The sequence below is a fragment of the Arachis duranensis genome, chromosome 1, assembly GCF_000817695.3.
Source record: "Arachis duranensis cultivar V14167 chromosome 1, aradu.V14167.gnm2.J7QH, whole genome shotgun sequence".
NCBI classification, from domain to species: Eukaryota; Viridiplantae; Streptophyta; class Magnoliopsida; order Fabales; family Fabaceae; genus Arachis; species Arachis duranensis.
The window spans coordinates 92,604,024-92,623,653 of NC_029772.3; the positions used below are offsets into that span (position 1 = coordinate 92,604,024).

The 19,630-nt window shown below is 33.7% G+C and overlaps 4 protein-coding genes across 6 annotated transcripts; all 4 read left to right on the forward strand.

The window, feature by feature from the left end:
* The first annotated feature begins 789 nt into the window (after positions 1-789).
* Positions 790-3,715, forward strand: LOC107461400 (uncharacterized). 2 transcript variants are annotated; one of them, XM_016079891.3, is made up of 5 exons: positions 790-1,058; positions 2,288-2,331; positions 2,472-2,515; positions 2,613-2,913; positions 3,044-3,715. In XM_016079891.3, exons 3-5 carry the CDS (start codon positions 2,510-2,512, stop codon positions 3,340-3,342), a joined length of 606 nt encoding a protein of 201 aa, XP_015935377.1. In that variant the 5' UTR covers positions 790-1,058; positions 2,288-2,331; positions 2,472-2,509; the 3' UTR covers positions 3,343-3,715. The 2 variants fall into 2 exon arrangements, with proteins under 2 accessions (XP_015935377.1, XP_015935369.1); XM_016079883.3 differs by lacking the exon at positions 2,472-2,515 and having other exon boundaries at positions 793-1,058.
* Positions 3,716-7,918: 4,203 nt separating this feature from the next.
* Positions 7,919-10,954, forward strand: LOC107461393 (monogalactosyldiacylglycerol synthase 2, chloroplastic). Its single transcript, XM_016079873.3, has 8 exons — positions 7,919-8,285; positions 8,816-8,988; positions 9,191-9,352; positions 9,466-9,607; positions 9,703-9,927; positions 10,044-10,106; positions 10,195-10,269; positions 10,367-10,954. The coding sequence occupies exons 1-8, from the start codon at positions 8,028-8,030 to the stop codon at positions 10,622-10,624; spliced, it is 1,356 nt and encodes a 451-aa protein (XP_015935359.1). The 5' UTR covers positions 7,919-8,027; the 3' UTR covers positions 10,625-10,954.
* Positions 10,955-12,788: 1,834 nt separating this feature from the next.
* LOC107461383 (actin-related protein 2/3 complex subunit 3) lies at positions 12,789-15,346 on the forward strand. Of its 2 annotated transcripts, none has more exons than XM_052259140.1 (4): positions 12,789-12,984; positions 13,084-13,192; positions 13,293-13,562; positions 15,055-15,290. In XM_052259140.1, exons 1-4 carry the CDS (start codon positions 12,982-12,984, stop codon positions 15,063-15,065), a joined length of 393 nt encoding a protein of 130 aa, XP_052115100.1. In that variant the 5' UTR covers positions 12,789-12,981; the 3' UTR covers positions 15,066-15,290. The 2 variants fall into 2 exon arrangements, with proteins under 2 accessions (XP_052115100.1, XP_015935348.1); XM_016079862.3 differs by having other exon boundaries at positions 12,796-12,984; positions 15,045-15,346.
* A 752-nt stretch (positions 15,347-16,098) lies between these two features.
* Positions 16,099-17,922, forward strand: LOC107461374 (uncharacterized). Its single transcript, XM_016079854.3, has 3 exons — positions 16,099-16,324; positions 17,259-17,317; positions 17,419-17,922. The coding sequence occupies exons 1-3, from the start codon at positions 16,250-16,252 to the stop codon at positions 17,759-17,761; spliced, it is 477 nt and encodes a 158-aa protein (XP_015935340.1). The 5' UTR covers positions 16,099-16,249; the 3' UTR covers positions 17,762-17,922.
* Positions 17,923-19,630: the final 1,708 nt, after the last annotated feature.

The window sequence follows — 19,630 nt, forward strand, 5'->3', positions numbered from 1 at the left end:
AATGGTACCGCTGCGGATATATATGAGGAGAGGAATTGAAAGTATTGAAAGAAAGTGAATGTGTTGATAAAATTTGGCATGAGTAGATAATGACAAGGTGATTATACTCTTGGTGTCACACATGCTTGAGATGGTCTTTTTGTTTGTCTAAATATAATAGTTAATTTGTGTTGTGATGGTATATTTAGGTTTAGGGATCTTTGTAACTTTTGTTTTTAGATGAAAGTTGAGTTAATTATTTATACTAGATGACAATGACAAAGAAAAATTTAATTGCCTAATTATCATCTTTTAAACACACTCTCCGTTTTGGATCGAGATTCAAACTCAACTATCTAACAAAAATTTATCACTAAAATACTCCAATACCAAGAGTGATTGTGCTAGGCATTTTTATTTTTTTCTTTGGAGGGGGGGTTAGGTTTATTCAGGATTGGGCTTAACCCTAAAAACAATTATTCTCTGATAAAAATAATAAGTTGGGCTATAAAGCTTTGTAGTACTCTAAAAGCCCAAAAGTTTGAACTGTAAGCTTGATTTTCACTTTTTCAGTCTTTTTCCAACTTTTTGTTTGGGCTTTGACCCAAAAGTGTTACAAAAAATTAGCAAAACTATTGGGCCTCACAATTGGCCCATTTAAGCCTAATGATGACGTCACACCTCTCTCCCTTCACGTGGTTTGTTCTGTTTCCGATTTTTCGTTCATTCCTCTTCACCTCTAAAGTCTAAACAAGGAAAACTGCTCCACATACACACACACACAGTGTAAAAAAAATAAGATAAAAATAAAAAAATAAAGAAAATGGAATATTGACCGTTCATTTTTTTTTTCCTTTTAATTTCACAAAACCTCTTTGATGTGCTTCATGAGCGCAGAGCCACAGAGAGGGGCTTCACAAAACAAACTCTAAACCCTCCCTCTCTTGCTTCTTTCTTTCTCAACCATCAAACCCATTTCCCATTCGCTTTTTATATTCCAACAATGGGAAAGCGCAAACGAATTTCTCATCACTCTCACCCCCAATCCGATCCTCACAACCCTTCTCCTTCTTCAACCGGTACGCTTTTGCTTTTCCCCTTTTTCTGTTCTCTGCTTTCATGGGGTTTTCTTACTTATTACTGTAATGTGATCATCAAATTTAAGTGAACGATTAAACAATATAAATATTCCTTTTTTGAATATATATAACTTTGAAAGAGGTGCCATTGATGGGGGCACTCGAGAAAACGTGATGACTCTGCAAACTCTTTTTTTTTTTTAATTCTTTTGAATTTCGGGTGTTATGCGCATTATTACTGCACTTGTTTATTCTTCTATGATTTCTAGACGAGAAAGTCAAGAAAAGCAATTTACTTTGACTTTGCTTTACCCTTATTCAGCCCTGTTCTATGTGGTTTTAATTTCGTTCGAGGGTTTCGTGATCCTTGAAAAGTTTTTTTTTTTCCCTAGTTGGATGTCTTTGTTACTTCGTCAACATCTTTGAAAATCTAGTGGATATAGACAGTTTTTATTTAGGTAGATAGCTTTCCTAAGCTAAGATCAATCTAAAATTGGGGGAAAATAAACGAGTTTACATTGTTTCCTCTTTTTGCCTTACTTTATTATTTGAGCTCATTTTCATGTGTTTTAGCGTCTTCTATCCCTATAGTTTGATGACGTTCTCCTTTTAAATGGTTTTGTTATTACACTACTGCTTTTCTTTTTTTTTTCACTTACAGATTTTAGAGATAATTTGGGATGTTAGTTTCATAAGTTGGATCTCAATTGTCTTTTGCACAATGTTCATTCTCCATACTTATGTGCATTGCCATTAAAGGTGCTCACTTTCTGCAATTATTGGCTTAACAAATTGCGATCATCTTTAGACATGATCATATTGCATTTATACCTCAATTTTTCTGTGGTTTTTTCCAGATGGAGTAGCATTGAGATTATTAATAGATATGAGTTTGTGTGGGTGGTTTTGTTGGATTCTGTGATAATAGTGAAATTGTTCAGAATTTGTGACTTGTTGTAGCATGCTATTTGTTTGCTGGCTTGGGTGGTTTGGGAGTTGGTCAATCTATGTCCAGTTTCTTATGATAGCAGGATATCTACGGTGGAATTGCATGCCGGATGATGTCATGTTCATGAATTTTTGTCTAGAAGAAATTAGGATGGGCAGAAATTGTCCCATTTATCTTTTGGCCTTTTTGTTTTTTTGCTTGTTTATTTGTACTTGGTAATATATGTAAGTGATTGGCCATGTAACTAAATGCTTGTTTTGGTATTTTATTAATTTTTCAGAAGCCATTCTCCACTCTTCTAACATGGAACTATTGTCAGATGAGGTTGGCTTCTTTTCTCTTGATTAATGTATTTCCTCGTGTAACTTTTGCTTTTATAATTTCTAGTCTCTTCGTTCTTATTCATTTTTCATCCTTACACCATTGGTTGATGAAGATGGTTATACATGAATAAACTTGTGCAGATACAGAATGTACACTTCTGCTTATCTTTGGAAGTAGTATGAAAGTAATTCACAAGCATCCACTGCTTTCTTTTGATTTCATATTACTTAGTCGATAACATTGACTTCCATCATTTGTCAACTTTCTATGCGTCTTTGCAGAAACCTTCACATTCAGGCAACTCTAGTGCACCCCCTATGCAACCCGGGCTGGATATGACAGATGGATCTATGAAGCTACTGAATACCCATCCAACTATGCCGCATCATCATCATCAGGGTCTTGGCCGTTCAATATTTTTGAAGCGTTCAAGACATTACTATGGTCATCAGTATTCACGACGCAACTCTGCCAATCATGCCAATGCATCGTCTTCTCGTGGCAAGGGTGTTTCTTCGTATGATGATAGACTTCCTTTTAAATTGGCTTATCAACCCAACTCACAATCGAGACAGCTTGTTGGTGAGTCTTTAGTGCTTATATTCCTGCCACACAAGTTAAAATTTTCAATTTTATAGTAATGTTTCAGAATTCAGATCATTTCACTAGAAAAGTTGATCTTCGTTTTCTGATTATCCTTTTTCCCCCCCAGAATACAGAGAGAAGACATTTTCCAGACCGGAGAGAATCCGGTCAAGTTCAATAACAATGGATGCAGTATCCCCCGATGCAGTGAAGACGGTATGCGCGATTTGTCAGAAGCCACTGAGGCGGAAATTTAATCTTCTCGGAGGTTCACTTTCTTGCTGTGAACTCTCTGTTGTGGCCGTTTTAGTATGTGGTCACATTTATCATGCGGATTGTCTGGAGCAGAGAACTAGTATTGAAGAAATACGGGACCCCTCATGCCCTGTGTGTTTAGGTCTACTTCTGCAGGTCAAAGGACAGTAATATTTTCCAAGGGGATGAATGTTACAACATGAAGTTGAACATGTGCAACTAATGATGAAAGGTTTTTTGGAAGATAACAAAATGGAAGACAATGAGCTCAGCTTGGATAATATGTTGGAGACTATTAGTATCAGTCAACAGAATCTCTGGTTAATCTTGTAGGGTTTGAGCATAGGGAGAGATTGTGTAACTTATTTTATACTCTTAAAATAGTTATCACTTATCAATAGATGCATAGGGTATCATAATAATAGTATGTAACAACTTAAAAGCTTTACTTATCTGAGTGATGGATGACATATAGATTCTAGTAGCTGTAAATGTTTCATGATTTCAAATTTTCAATGACCATACTAATTGAAATTAGTGTTCAGTTTTGGCCCTTTTAGTGGAAAGAAGAAAAAGGTAGTATTGGCTTAAATGCAAGGTAAATAAATATAAGAAAATAACTGTTGGTCATATGATATTTAATTCTTTTATCAATTACGTCTAGAGGTTTATAAAATCAGTCATTAATATAAAATACATATTAAAAATAAATTATTAATATATTTAATATATATATATATACTGTGGTTGGTATTAATGTATGCATAATATTTTTTTCTTTCTTTTTTTGGTTTCTTACGATATTTTCCAAGGTTGTTGCATTTAAGGGTCTGTCGGCTAATAAGTTACTGCATGCACAAGGTTTGAACTCCCGACACTTGTTTAAACGGACGAGTGAGCTGACCACTCGACCAACTCAAGTTAGGTTTATTTTTTTCTTTTTATTTTATGCCGAGGAGATGAACTGAAAGAAAGAAAGTCAGACGGGGCTTTTAATTTTCCTATCGGAAAACCAAATAGCCCAATTTCTGTTGTTTTCTAAAATCATTGTTTGGAACTGGACTTTGAGGACAAAATAATTAAAAGCACTGAACGCTTCATATCCAAAAAAAAGTCGACCTTGAGCCCAAATGAAAAAGGCCCGTTCACGTCTTTATTCCTATCACCAGCAATATGGAATTTAAATTTTGTCGGCCCGAAACAGCTATGCCAAAAAAAAAAATTATATTCAATTTTTAAAAACGTGAAATACACTGAACTGAGAATAATACATAGAATTCCACAAAACACATCGTATGTTACAGTAAATCAGTGACAGAAAACAAAAAGAGAACCACAGTTGTTGGATAGGGATATGCATTTAATATCCTCACCCAACAACAATATAAGAAAATCCACAAGACACAATAATGGAGAATTTAGAGTGTCATTAATTATTGGGAATGTGGCGTATGATTTTGGGGATTGGGTTATTTTGTCTGCCTCTTAAATAACAATTACAGGCTGCAGTTTAAACATGTTGTTCTTGGCCAGCTCAACCCTCCAAAGCTTGGACACTCTCTTAATGGGATGAGGGTCTTAGAATCTATGTCACTTCCACTAGTCACTCATTATTACCACTTTGCATATCTTTGATGAGAAAATATAAGTGTATGGGGGGTGTTTTTTAAATATTGTCTTTTATTCAATTTTTAAAGGAGCGAAAAAATAAAAAATAAATAATTTTTTTATTTTTTGAATAATTTGTACATGAAAGAGAACGTAGGTATTTAAATTAATTAAATAAAAATTTTATTAAAAAATTGATTAAAGGCTAAATTTTAAAGAACAAGTAGTATTTTATGTAATTAGGTGTCCTTTAAATATTATTCTTTATTCAATTTTTAGAGGAGAGAAAAAATAAAAAATAAATAATTGTTTTTTGATTTTTTGAACAATTGATACATAAAAGTAAGTATTCAAATTAATTAAATAATAATAAATCTTTAAAATGATTAATTAAAGGTTGAATTTTAAAAGATAAATAGTATTTTTCTATAATTAAAAGAAAATTTTTTTGTATTAGACTCACATATAGTTGATATCATGTAAAGTTAATAATCGAAAACTGTTAGATTATTTGACTAAATTATTATATAACAATTATCGACTATTTATTTCACATAACACTGTATGCAATTTTTTCTTCCTTTTCTTTATTATTTTTAAAAGTCGCGAATAATATTCGTTTGAGAAGCTCTAAGAACTAACTATAACATAAGTCAATTCAATTATTTTTTTATTTTTAATTTTAAAATTTTAAAAAATAAAAATTATAAAAAGTTATTTCATTTTTTTTTATCTAACTAACATATTTTTCAACTAATTAACTATAATACTATACTCAAATTGGCTCTAGCAGAATCCTATTCGTTTAGCTTTTTTCTATATTCGAATGCCAGATAGTAAACATCTAAGTCAAGAAAGTGAGGAACCCACTAAGTGACGAATCGTAGAAATTAAATAGATGTTTCCCAACGCAAAGTGGGTTATTATGTAATTCAATCATTTTTGTCTTAAAGTAAAATTTAAAAATTATATTTCTTCCTTGGAAGCAAACCCCATAAGCCAATGCTTACAAGAGATGGCGAGGGCAAAACAGTCCAATCAAATATTGTCAACAACCAAAATCCAAACATTAATATCTGTGTATGCAACAAAAAATATACACGCCTGCCATGCAAATACACAATGCGATGAGGACATGTCGGCAATAGGAATAAAACGGAGAAAAAAAAATTGGATGGTGGATGGACACAGAAAATAAACTAAGAATGAATTACTAGGATGATATGTTTAAACTTTTAAATACCATCTACCGAATAAAACACCTTAAATTTAACTTTCTTTTATATAGATGCCAAAATCTATACCTTTTTTCTTTGTTTTAACCTTTGATAAACATATCAATCCAATTTTTACTGAATCAAATTTGCACTTAAAAATTTTACTATCAAATATTTTAAAAATATTAATGCTAATTTTTTCCCTTATTATTTACTTTCTTAACCAATATCTTTAAATAATTATTAGCAATATCCTTAAATAAAAAATATATTTTAAATAAAAAATACTATATACATATCATCAGTGTTATCAGAACCGGATCGGACCGACCGGTTCGACCGAAAAATCGGTGAATCGATAGTCTGGCCGATTCGGTTAGTAGTTTGGACCGGACCAGCAATTAAACCGGTCAACGGTGGTCAAATCCGTTGAAAACCGGCCGGTCCGCATCCATACTTCGCTAGACCCGCGCGGGTCCACGGTGCACCCGTGCGCTGCCGAACCATGGTAGAAGCTCCTATCCAAATTACTCAAAAAATGAGTAACACAGGTTTCGAACCCAGGTTCGCCAGCATTCACGACCCCTATCTTACCACTACTCCAGCATGCATTTCAATAGAATAAACGACAAAATTTAAACATATAATTAACTATAACTGAATTTTTATATTTTTTTATCCAAATTAATTAATAAATTATTGAAAATTAAAATAATAGTTATTTAAATATAAAAAATAAAATAAAAATATCTATAATAGAGCAAAAATAATAAAATATTTATTGTTCTTATTCCATATTATTTTAAAATAACTTGAAATTTTTAAAATGTTAGTAAAAATATGTATGTTAAATTTTAATTTTAAATTTCACTATTTTTTATTTTTATTTATATATGACCGAGTCAACCGGTTCGACCAGTGACCCACCGGTTGAACCAATAATTCAGTGACCCAGTAGTCTGACCGGTTCGATCACCGGTTCGGTTTTGGCAACTATGCATATCATAACCAATCATTATATATTTGCATAATTTAACTATTTTTATGTGTATTTTAAATTTCAATGTATATTTATATTAGTAGTTATTTTTTATAGTTGATTTTAATATATACTTAACGTAATTGTTTTGTGGAATCTATGCATTATGGTAAAAATTTATATGGAAGTTAATAATAATTGAGAACTATTAAATAATAATTTAGTTAAACATGTTTTTTTTTAACATTTTTAACTATCAACTTCACATAAAAATAATTACATGTGAATTTTTATAATGTATTATTATTTTAATGCGAAATTCTAAATAGTAAAATTTATTTGAGTAAAATATACTTTTTAATTTTAAAATTTGTCAAAAATTTTAAAAAATACTATTAAATTTTAATTTATTTCAGTTTTATTTTTAATGTCTTCGATTTACATCAATTTTATAAAAAAAAATATAAACATAAAAATAAAATTGATACAATTAAAAAAATTAAAATTTAAAAATATTTTAAAAACTTTTAATAAAATTCGTGAATAAAAAATATGCTTTATTCGATTAATTAATATCATAACTTAAGTTATCCTATTCAAGATAGAAAAGGGGGAGAAATGCAAATACATGGAATGAAGAGGGCAAGAGAGTAAAAAAGAAGAGTGTACATAGAGCGTAAATTATAAATAGAAGCATGATGTAAACAACTCAGCAGAAGCAGTGTTACAATTTTATGACAACGCAAAGAAAGATTCGAATCTTGGTAGCCGAACATTCCATCGAGGAAGAAGAGATCCAACGGTCATGAGGCAGCGAAGTCACAGCAGTGTCGAAAAATTCCAAAGCATAATTCTAGCATCTCAATTTCTCATGACCCATTATTAACGAACGAAAAGGAACGTACCAATTTGCATTTCACCATTACCAACCAATCATTTCACCGTTTGGTAACCGTTTTTCCTTCTGCTTCTGCTGCAAAACTTGTTTCTTCTCCAGGAAGAAAAAGGAAACTTTTTTTTTCTCCTCTTTGGTTTGTCTTGTTCTTCCTCTCATGGAGGTTGTGGAAGGGTCGCCGCCCAAGAAGACGTTGGCTGAGAAGGTGTTCGGAAGCAAGAAGAGTTTCAACAATGAGAGTTCTTCGTCCCAACAGGATGCTGATGGAGCTGATGCTGGAATGGAGCTCATGGAGATTGGAGCTGAAAAGACCAAAAATGTCTTGATCCTCATGAGTGACACCGGTGGTGGCCACAGAGCTTCCGCTGAGGCCATCCGTGATGCCTTCCAAATCGAATTCGGTGATGAGTACAGGGTAATTCATGATTCATCCATTGTTACCTTCTATTTTTACTATTTTGTTCTAATTGCTTCCTGCCTTTGGTGTTTGATTTGGATCTGATGCTTTTCAATTTTGATGCTTCTGTATGTCCCATCTTTACTGTAACAAATTCTGCAGCTCATTCAAAATTTTTCAAATTCTGCCGCAAAAGATTCTTTTTTTGGCCTTAAATTTGAAAAATTTTGTTTTTTGTTTTTTTTTTTTTCAAGAATATATCATTTTTATGGTTGTGGGATATTTTTCTGTGATTCATCATTCATGTGCTTTTGTCTTTCATGTTTGGCTAGCTAGCTAGCTTTGTGGTAACGCAGAATTTGTCGCTACTTGGCTTACTTTTCTTTTCTTCTTGGAGCATTTTGCCCTCTGGCTTTTGTTTTCAATCTTTTTCTCTTTGGGAAACAAGGATTAGTTTTTTGTATTTGTTGCCTTTTGCTGGTTTTTCTTCTTTTAGTTTGTTACCTAAATCTCTCTATGCTGATAAGGTGGCCTACTCAATTTTGCAGGTATTCATTAAGGATGTTTGGAAGGAATACACTGGGTGGCCATTGAATGATATGGAGGGACAATACAAATTCATGGTTAAGCATGTCCAACTTTGGAATGTTGCTTTTCATAGTACTTCTCCAAGATGGATACACTCTGCATATTTAGCTGCCATTGCCGCCTACTATGCTAGGTACATTCCTCTCCTAAGATTTCCTCCTTAGTTTTTGCCGTCCAATGACTAACTTCATTTTATAGTGTTAAATTATTGATTCATTTGCAACATGTTATGTCATCATTATTATCATTTGTAAAATAACTACAATGGTAACAATTAATAAATTCTGTGGCTGTAGAATCTTTCCATTTTTCTAATGCAATATGTGATTTTTTAGGGATGTGGAAGCAGGGCTGATGGAGGTGAAGCCAGCTATTATAATCAGCGTGCATCCATTGATGCAGCATATTCCATTGTGGGTTCTAAAATGGCAAGGCCTGCAGAAGAAAGTTATATTTTCCACTGTCATTACAGACCTTACTACTTGCCATCCTACTTGGTAAGCTAACTCTATATATTTTTACATTTCATTATGTTAATTCCCCTTGTTCGGAAGTAAAAGTTCATCATTCATCAATTAATGTTTAGGTGCTATGTTTAACATGTTTGTAGGTTTCATCCTTGGGTGAATAGATGCTACTGCCCTTCACAAGAGGTGGCTAAGAAAGCACAACAAGAAGGCCTTAGTGAGGAACAAATCAAAGTTTGTGGCTTGCCCATTAGGCCTTCGTTCGCACGTGCAGTTCTAGTGAAGGTATGCATAAAATGCATTATGCATACTGAAACTCTACTATGAATATAGCTCTTGTTCTCTGTGATGGACCTGGCTTTCTCCTTTTAATTTTATAGGATGAACTAAGGGCAGAATTTGAGATGGATCCCGTCTTGCCTGCAGTTTTGCTGATGGGGGGTGGTGAAGGATTTGGTCCTGTCAAGAAAACTGCAAAGGCCTTGGGAGAATCGCTTTATGACAAAGAAGCTCAGAAGCCAATCGGCCAGATAGTAATCATATGCGGTCGTAACAAGAACCTAGCATCCACCCTTGAAGCTATCGAATGGAAGGTTCCAGTGAAGGTGCCAATTTAACAGGCTTCACTCCTTAAATCTATGGTGTATGAATTGGAAGTACTAGAGATGAGCATAACAGAATAGGACATACTAATCAAACTTTTGTTGTTTGGTTTGTGTAGATTAGAGGATTTGAGAAACAAATGGCAAAATGGATGGGAGCCTGTGATTGCATCATAACAAAAGTAAGTTAAGCCAATTTGCTGACTCAATATTTGCAACTTCACATGTTAATATTTTAGCATAGGCTCATTGGTTCCATGATATTCTCAGGCTGGACCAGGGACAATTTCAGAAGCATTGATCAGAGGGCTTCCCATAATTCTCAATGATTATATCCCTGGACAGGTGAATGATTAAAAGGGTTCTGATCCTTGCCTTTCACTCTTCCTGTCTTTGTCTTCATTCCAATATTGATTAACAGTTTCAATGATAATAAATACAGGAAAAGGGAAATGTGCCCTATGTGGTAGACAATGGAGCTGGTGTCTTCACCAGGAGTTCTAAGGAAACAGCGAAAATCGTGGCAGAGTGGTTCAGCACAAAACAAGATGAACGGAAAAAAATGGCAGAGAATGCATTGAAGTTAGCACAACCAGAGGCAGTCTTTGACATTGTGAGGGACATCCATGAACTAGCTGCGCAAAGGGAGCCGTCAAACTTTCCATACGAATTGACGGCTTCATTTTCTAGCCTAATCTAAAATTTGATTGCTCCTGCAACTTCTCACTAGTCTTTTCTTTTTTGGGTTTTTCTTGTCCCCCACTAGAATTGACATGTATAGTTAGCTTTTCAAATTGCATCATTCTTTATCCTAGTGGGTTGGATTTACCATTATGAGCTACAAATTCTGGTAAAAAATCTCTCTTGTTTATAAGAAATGGGTTTAACATTGTGCTGTGCACTTCAGTCTAATGGTTTTTGTTCAGTTCCCCTTTTCTTTTCCTCCTTGGAATTGTATTTAGCATTTCATAAACCAAGATTTTGCTTTGTAACGGGCCACTTTACTAAGAAATTAAATATTATTTGTCTATGCTTACTTGATTTATCCTTTTAAGAAATTACATATAATTTCGTGTTTTTGAATATCTTGCTGCTGTTAAGCTTGGTAGAAGCAATGTGACAAGAAAAGAAGAAAGAAAAATGTATATGCATTGAAAAGTCAGTGTAGTGTTCTTATATTGAAGCATTGAATATGATGGGATCCTTCCACATCACGGATTTACATGAAACACATTACCAACCTCACACATGAGGGCTATGCCTAAGTTAGTTAGTTTCCTGTGGCTGCAGCTGGAGACAGAGTGTTATTAGCTGAAAACATGTGACGCAACTCCAATAACAATCACTGCCACTTGCCATTCTTGGGTAATGCTACTATCATACAAGTAAATGCAATGCTGTTTCAAAATGTGCTCATAGTTGGTCGTGCCTTCTATTGTTAGGTATAAAAGAAAGTTAAGGGTGTTTTAAAAAATCTCTAAATCCAAATTGAATTCAATAAGATAGAGACACTTCACATGTAACTACCATTCTTATTGTAATTGTATGATAAATCAAACTGATATACCAGGAAAACATTGACAGGTTGCTACTGGTTGTTCATGTGATTAAAGAACTAGATTGCTAGATTTGCATTGACTATAAGATGGATATTTTCTTCTGCAAGCACGAAAACTTGGGTCATTTTCAAAATTTTGCATAGTATTTGAATGAACGGCTCTAGGATGATGTCAAGGAAAAATTTTCCCTTTGAATATTGAGCACAAATATGTGGGTACCTCATGAGCCCCAAGTGGTGAATACTATATTAATGTTTTGATAACAACAGAATGTGTATATAATATACTAATATAATATATTCCTAGAACTAAGACTAAGAAAATATATTAATACCTATACGGCCCAAGGCTACATGAACTCCGAGACACTATCAATTTGACGTATCTCTGATATTTGGACAAGGAGGATACACAATATTGATATTAATTAATTCTCAACTACAATTTACAGCAACAAATATAGCAATTGGCTAATCACAATTTACACAAGAAGACTGGTTAATGACAATTAATGTATAAAGAGCATCCAACTGAATTTGGTGGCAGGTGGGAGGTGGCAAGTCAAAATCATGATGTGGCTACTGGCTACAAAAGTTGTCGTGGGCCTGATGGATTGGACTTTAACATAGGACGTCTGGGCCCACATGTTCACTTATGTTAACTTAAGTGTTTAATTAACAACCAACTTCGATTGGTCACTCGTTTACTTAAATAAGTGTCGAAAGTTTAAATTCTGCCTTGTGCATGTAGTAATTTATTGGCCAGTGACAGACCCTTAGTTGGAACTCAGATCTACGACGTATTAGTCTTTGACATATCGAGTCGAAAAATATCGTGAAAAACAAAAAAAATGTTTAATTAACACCAATAAACTATAATTTAAATGGCATAATCTCTTCTTCTACACCTAAAAATTTCGAATTCAAATACCACCTATTATAACTGATTGAAAAAATATCTTAGCTGTTGTTGTAACATATAATAAGTGTGTGAGTGTGTTATATAATATTTATTTGAATCCCGCTAGGGAGCTAATGAAATATTTGTATAATGTGTATAATGAACTATTTATTTGGTCCAATATAAGTTAAAAAATGAATATTTAAAATAAAATACTACTAATTTCTCAAACACAATATACTCATACTATCTATAATAACCATTCGAATATCAAAAAATAATAAACACCTTAAATCTTACTAAATCGATTCCTAAACTCTTTGTACACATTGACATTTCCTCTCAATCTTTTCTCTATTTAGAATTAGAGTTATCTAATGTATTTGACAAAAAACAAAAAAAACCTTAAGTGTTTAACTGTTGAAAATTATTTCGACGAAAGAAAACAAAAAATATAAAAAACTAGAGAGATCCATTTCCATTACCGCAAGTTAGTTGCTCGCAATTTTCGTTCTCTTCACGTTCGGTTCATGAATTCACTCTGAGCGGGTAATCTAGATCAGGCGCTGCAATTATTGCTATTACCGTCACATGAGATATGGTACGGGGATTCAATTTTGTTTCTGTAATTACACTCATGCTTATGCAAATTCTTAATTTTAATTAGCAAATTGGAAATGAAGTCTGTGGTTGTTGTTAGGTTTATCACTCTAGTTTTGTGAATGAAGATGAAGTCGATAGCGCTTGTGGTTGCCCTCTACTTCCTCTCAAGAGCCACATCAAGGGACCTGCTCCTGTTTCAGATCAAGGTTTTCACAATTCTTTTCTTTGATTGTGCTATTAAATTGCTGTGATTGTTCAGAATCTGAGATTCATGCTGTTGTTGTTGTTGTTGTGTGTGTGGTGCAGATAGAACTGATATAGTGGATGAAGCCATAACCTTCTTCAGAGCGAATGTGTTCTTCAGGAACTTTGATATCAAGAGCCCTGCTGATAAGCTTCTCATATATTTGACATTCTACATCAATGTTGCTCTCAAGAGGCTTGAAGGTTGCAGAACTTTAGCTGAAGGGACAAAAGCTATCATCAATTTGGGACTTGAGAAGGTTCCGGTCCCTGGAGAGTCTGGATTTCCTTTTCCGGGCCTTCTTCCACTTCCTCAATCACATGAGGAAGCAGGTCAATCTCTTGTTTCATCCCTTATATTAATGTGAATGTGTGATAGCTGAGCTGTTTCCTTTACCTTTATGCTCCTATGGCTAGATGTATAAGCGTATATATCGGAACATGTTGATTATGGGTGAAGTCAATTAATTAGTGTGCTGCCTTACTTTTGTGATATATTGTATTCAGTTGCTTGCTGATGATTTGGTAGAATAGAATCTCCACATGTGCTGCCTTACTTCATTTTCAACTCACATGGGGAAATGTGTGTTTGCATATGCTTAGCTTGGATTTCTAAGTTAGTTCTGGATGGTTTATAATAAAAACGAAAATGGGATCCACTATTATAGCTGAAGTGTTGGGCAAACAAGTATCTGCCATGTATTAAGATATTTTCCTTATGAGTACGAAAGTAACAATTTGGGAATAACAGAAGAAGTTGCTCCTCCTGCCGCGGGCAGGGTGGTATGCAGTGGTTTCGGTCATGCCAGGGATCAAGAGCTGCACCATCAGCTAGTTGTGGCAGCATGGGTACCTGTAAAGGCACAATGGTAGAGAATGGAATATTTTGTTGAATAGTTAGGCTTGAAGGATAATATGCCTAAAGGTCTGTAAACCCCATAACAGAGCTTGGCATATGTACTTTGTCCCTGCTTTTGCATGGCGGCAGGGATTGTACTAGCATCATCATGAGTACAATGCTGTATAAGACTCCTTCCTGGGTTCATATGTTAAATCATAAGTTAATCAGGTTTGTTAGATTCAATGTTCATGTGTGTTGGTGTCAGGGCATTGGGCCTCACTGTTGCAGCCACTAGGACCTTTACAGTCGAGTAGGCATTTCATAACTTGAGAATACTGCATGAGACGTAATTAACTCAAGGCTGTTATCGTCTGGGTCAGAAAGGCTTGTTTTAAATAGTTCTAAATTTTAATTGAGTTGTGTCTATAATCTGGCTGTTGGAAACATATTTTGTAGTGGTGCTAAACTGGGAATGGATCCTCTCATTTTTTTTTTCTCAATTATTTTGTAAAGTGTGATCTCTCACCTTACACTCCTTAAGTGAGTCCAAGAGAAAACAGGGGTGGGTGGGGGGATTTTGCTTTCTAAAATTGGTTATGCGAATACTTCCATTAACTAATAAAATTCCATGACTTAAACTGTAAACTCTTGACTTTTATAACACTATGCATGGTTTATTGTCTCATATATCTTGTATATTTTTAATGATGCCTCTTTCTTGAGAGTTTAATAAAACGGATTTGTGACTATGTGCTAGTATTTTCAAAGAGCTGATCATCTATAATAACTGAACTGAATGCCATGGCTTCTGGTTTTACATTCATTACGATTTTAGTCAGATATTTATGGGTGCAATTGCAATTTCAGGCACCATGCTTATATTGAACTTAAATTGTCTTTAGATAATAAGTTATTTATAGATCATATTTATATATATCCCTATGTTCCAAGCTTTGTGATTTCTTCGAATGCAGAATTGTTCAGGAATTATTTGAAGCAGATAAGGGAAGAAACAAGTGGGAGGTTATTGAGCGTTGCGTACAGGCCTAATGGCACACCAAATAAATGGTGGTTGGCATTTGCAAAGAGGAAATTTATGAATACAATTATTCCTTGAATGGTTGTGACACAATGGGAGTGCAGGAATCATAGATTCAGCCTTGAAATTAACACTTATAAACACTTTTGATCAATTATATATAATGAATCTTTTGGGGTAATGTTGTATGTTTCGATTTTGAATATATATGCATAGTGATACCTGGTTATAGCATCATTTCCTTGTCACATCTACTTTGCAAAATTGCATCCCCACTATAAAGTCACTGATTGATAATCATAATCAGGCTATGGTCCCAACTTTGCTTGTGCTTGTGGTTGTCGTAATGCTTTACTTTTGTGATGTCTTTTTGTCCATTAAGTAATACAAAACTGTATCAGTTACACTTAACTGGCTTAAGTTTTAATTATTTCAGGTATTTTTCATTTTACATATATACGGTTGCTTACTTGTTATACTCGTTTCACTTTTTTCTTTTTTGGTTTATAACAGTAACATTTTGTTATATCTATCTGTGAAAGTGACTACGATTTATATTTGAAACCTGCCTCTAGCTTGAATTTTTTTATTGGGACATTAAAATTGGAAAATTTTTAAATAAAAAATAATTGCATAATAGAAGAGAGTAAAAATAGTGTGTTTTGAATTTTTGATTCGGAGAGTAATTCTACTAAATTATTGTTTTTGGTCACAAAAAGTGGCCGAAGCCCACAGGGTAACTAGATCCGAAGACGACTCGAAAATTTAGAGTTTGTTGGCCCAAAAAAGAAAATAAAAAAAGAAGAAGAAGAAAGAAATCAGCTCTAAAAATTAGTGGATAAAAATAAAAGAAGGTCACAAGTGGAATTTGGGAAAATAGAAAATTGTTAGGGGCACTTCCAGAAGACCAGAACGGGCTTCAGACTAAAATCTGAATTATCAAAATAATAAAATAATAAAATAGGGTTAGGAGTGGAAGGAAAGAAAAGTTGGGGGGTGAGAATAACAAAAAAAGGGAATAGGATTGGCGTACACAAAAACCCTAAAACGGTGGAGAAAGAGGGGTTTACTGTAACCAGATTCGGACCGAAACCCATTGACTCTCTGCTTTCTACCTTCAGCTTCACACACTTTTTGCCAATGGAGGTTCTTCAGCTTCAGATTCCTTCTCTTCTGGCCCACACTGTCCTCGCTTCTGCCCAATCTCTCGCTCTCGTAATTCATTCCTCTTTCTCTCTCTCTTTAGAATCTTGCACTTTTCAGTCACTTCGAACCTCATTCAATCATTGCTGTTTCTAAGAATTTTTGGTTCTTTGTGTTTTTCATTGTTTCCATGTGATTTGCTTAGTTCAGTAAGAACTAAGAAGGAATGGTGGATTTGTTTCCGTGTCTTATCTTGTTTTTTAGCACCTATGCTAGAAGTGTTTCCTTTTACAGTTGTGTTTCACTTTCATGTAACTAGATTGGATTTAACTGGAACTGCTTACCTGTTCCCACTTTTAGCTACCGGGTTTTGAGTTTTGACCAATTCATGATGTGTTTTGGTGCTTGCTGTAAGTCATGGCTAAATATGCTATTAGATTTAGATAGATGCGTTGCTTTTAGTTTATACAAAGTGTTATTGGCATATCCAGATGTTGCATTTCACTCGTATGTGCATGCCTGTTGTTGCATTTTCGGCCTCTAGGCTGTAAAATTTGATGTAGTTTGGGCTTTTCATGCATAAGGGAAATACACAACGCATCAATTGGAAAGAACAATTTTCCACTTATTCCTTTTGCTTTTCCCGTCCCTATAGGGTTAAGAGTTTAGAGTTTATATATCAAATATGGCCTTAGCAGATGCAAAGTATTCTATTAGTTTCTTTGTATATTGTATACTAAAGTGGATCTGTCTGTCCAAAGTCCCATTGTGAATATTACAGAGAGAACGGATGACAAACAATTTCTTCTTGGATATGAACAATTCTTAAAACTGCATTAGTAGATTTAAGTTTGTGACAGAGAATTTCATCCACATATGCATGCCATAGCTTCAGTTTATCTTAGAAGTGTTTTTTGAGTATGAACTATAATATACTTGTTATAATCTGTTGCATTGAATTCAGTAAACATCTTTTGTTTTCCTTCTGTCTGATTTTTCCCCTCAGATTGGATATCTGCTGAGTCGTGTCAGTGATTCGGCATCTTCAAATTTGACTGATGCAAGGTAAGCATAAATTCATGTTGACATTGAAGATACTGCAGTTGTTTTGATATAATAATGTTTAATTTAATTAAATATTTTGACATATATTAAATCTTGGTCAGGTTTCCTTTAGAAGACCTTCGTGAGAGGAAACATGCTTTCCTAGAAAACAAGAATAGTGAAACAGATGATGATGAGGATGATGACGACGACGACGATGAGGATGCACATGATGAGGATGATGATGGAGAAGAGGAATATTCAGGTGATGAAGGTGACGAGGAAGGGGGTGATCCTGAAGATGATCCTGAGGCTAATGGTGCTGGAGGCAGTGATGATGGGGAGGATGATGATGACGATGATGGGGATGAGGAAGATGATGATGATGAGGGGGAAGATGAGGAAGAAGAGGAGGAGGAAGATGAAGAGGAGACTCCACAGCCACCATCTAAGAAGAGAAAGTGAATTCAGAATTGTATTAGTAGGAAATTGTATCCCGGGGAATGGATTTGAGTCGAGTTTAGTGATTAGGACAGAAATTAGTAACCTTGTTGAGTAAACCTATCTTGCTTTATTAAAATGTGAACGATTATTATTGTTATATTAATATTTCTCATTGGTTCTAATCTGCTGCTCGTTTTTTGTTCTTAGCGATTCTAATCTGAATAATTTGCTTGCATTCCACGTGATTTCTCGTGCGCTTTTGAATATCTCGTCTGAAACTTGGTATGTAGATTCCGAAGAGCTTAGTTAGATTCAAGATGCTTTCTTATTTGGACTAAATCCCCATTTTGGATTTGGAGATTTACGCAATTATCTATTTTGTCTTCAAAATTTAAAATTATCTACTGGTCCTCTAAGTCTGGGCACTAATATAGTCCCTTGACTCTTTCTAATATTCTAATAATGACTAGACAAACGGAATGCTGAGATGACACCTTCTCTACCGTATTAGATGATGAATAAACGACGTGGTTTACTTTTGGTATCCAAACAAGTTATAAATGTCGTCGCTTTGTATACAAAGAGAGAAGAAACGATGGAGATCCAAAATAAAGTATTCTTCTTCTTCTCTACTTCCACTATTCTTTATTTTTGACTTGTTTGGGCGCCAAAAATAAACAACGTTGTTTACTCGTCATCCAGCGTGGCAAGGAAGGTGCCATCTCAGCACTTCGTTTGTCTAGTCATCGCCGAAAAAAATTGAGGGACCATATTGATGCCCGAACTTAAATCTAGAAGACTAATATAAATAATTTTAAATTTCAGATACCAAATTGAGTAATCGCGTGAATCTCAGGAATCAAAATAGATATTTAGTCTTCTTATTTGGTTCCAAATATGTATTTTTCCACCAATTCTGAAAAGAAAAAAAAGGAAGGGTTCCGAATAAATCCCAATTGGAGTATTAAAATTTTAAAATTGGAGTTTAGAGATTGTCATGATAGGGATAATACGGAGTAGTGGCCAAAGCTAATCTAAGGTCGCCGAGCTTTCTCTTCAAATTTTCTAATATTATGACTTTGCTTTTTTTTTTATGTGCTTTTTTCTCTTTATATCTTTCAAGTAGGTTTATTTTGAGGTACTGAGATAAAGATTGAGAGACTGAGACTTAATATCATATTTGTTGATTTAGAGACGGATACTAAAATTTCTGTGTTTGTCTCTAAAATTTAAGTATTTTAGTACTTCTAAAGAGTGGAGATACAGAAGACTAAAATTTTTAAAGATGGAGACTGAAATTTTAATAACATTTTATACTTAAAATATCTTCATTTCAATTAATTAATTCTAATTTTACCTTTTGTACAAATTAAATTAAAATTTTATTCTTGTTCTAATTTCTGTCTCCCACTTTATACCAAACAGAATACTGAAATTTATTTCAATCTCTATTTCTTAGTCTCTGTCTCTCAGTATTAATCTTTCCGTCTCTATCTCTCAATCAAACGTTACCTCATTTCTTCATTCTCATGATTCTGGTATCCATACATATTTTAATGGTTTAATTATTCTATTAATTTTTATAGTTTTATCAAATTGTAATTAGGTTCTTATACTTTTATTTTTTTAATTAGATATCTATATTACTTTTAATTTTATAATCAAGTTATTTTCGTATAAAAAATGTTATAACGAAATATTTTTTGAAAAAATATGTGGTTAATGATCTAATTAAGTTTTTAATTGTGGATACCAACGCAAAAAAATATTGTGTCAATTCTAATATTTTTTATATTAACAAAGATTTGATTACAAAATTAAAAACAAGTATATAGAAATCTAATAAAAAAATATAGAAATCTAATTACAAATTTAGTAAAATTATAAAAA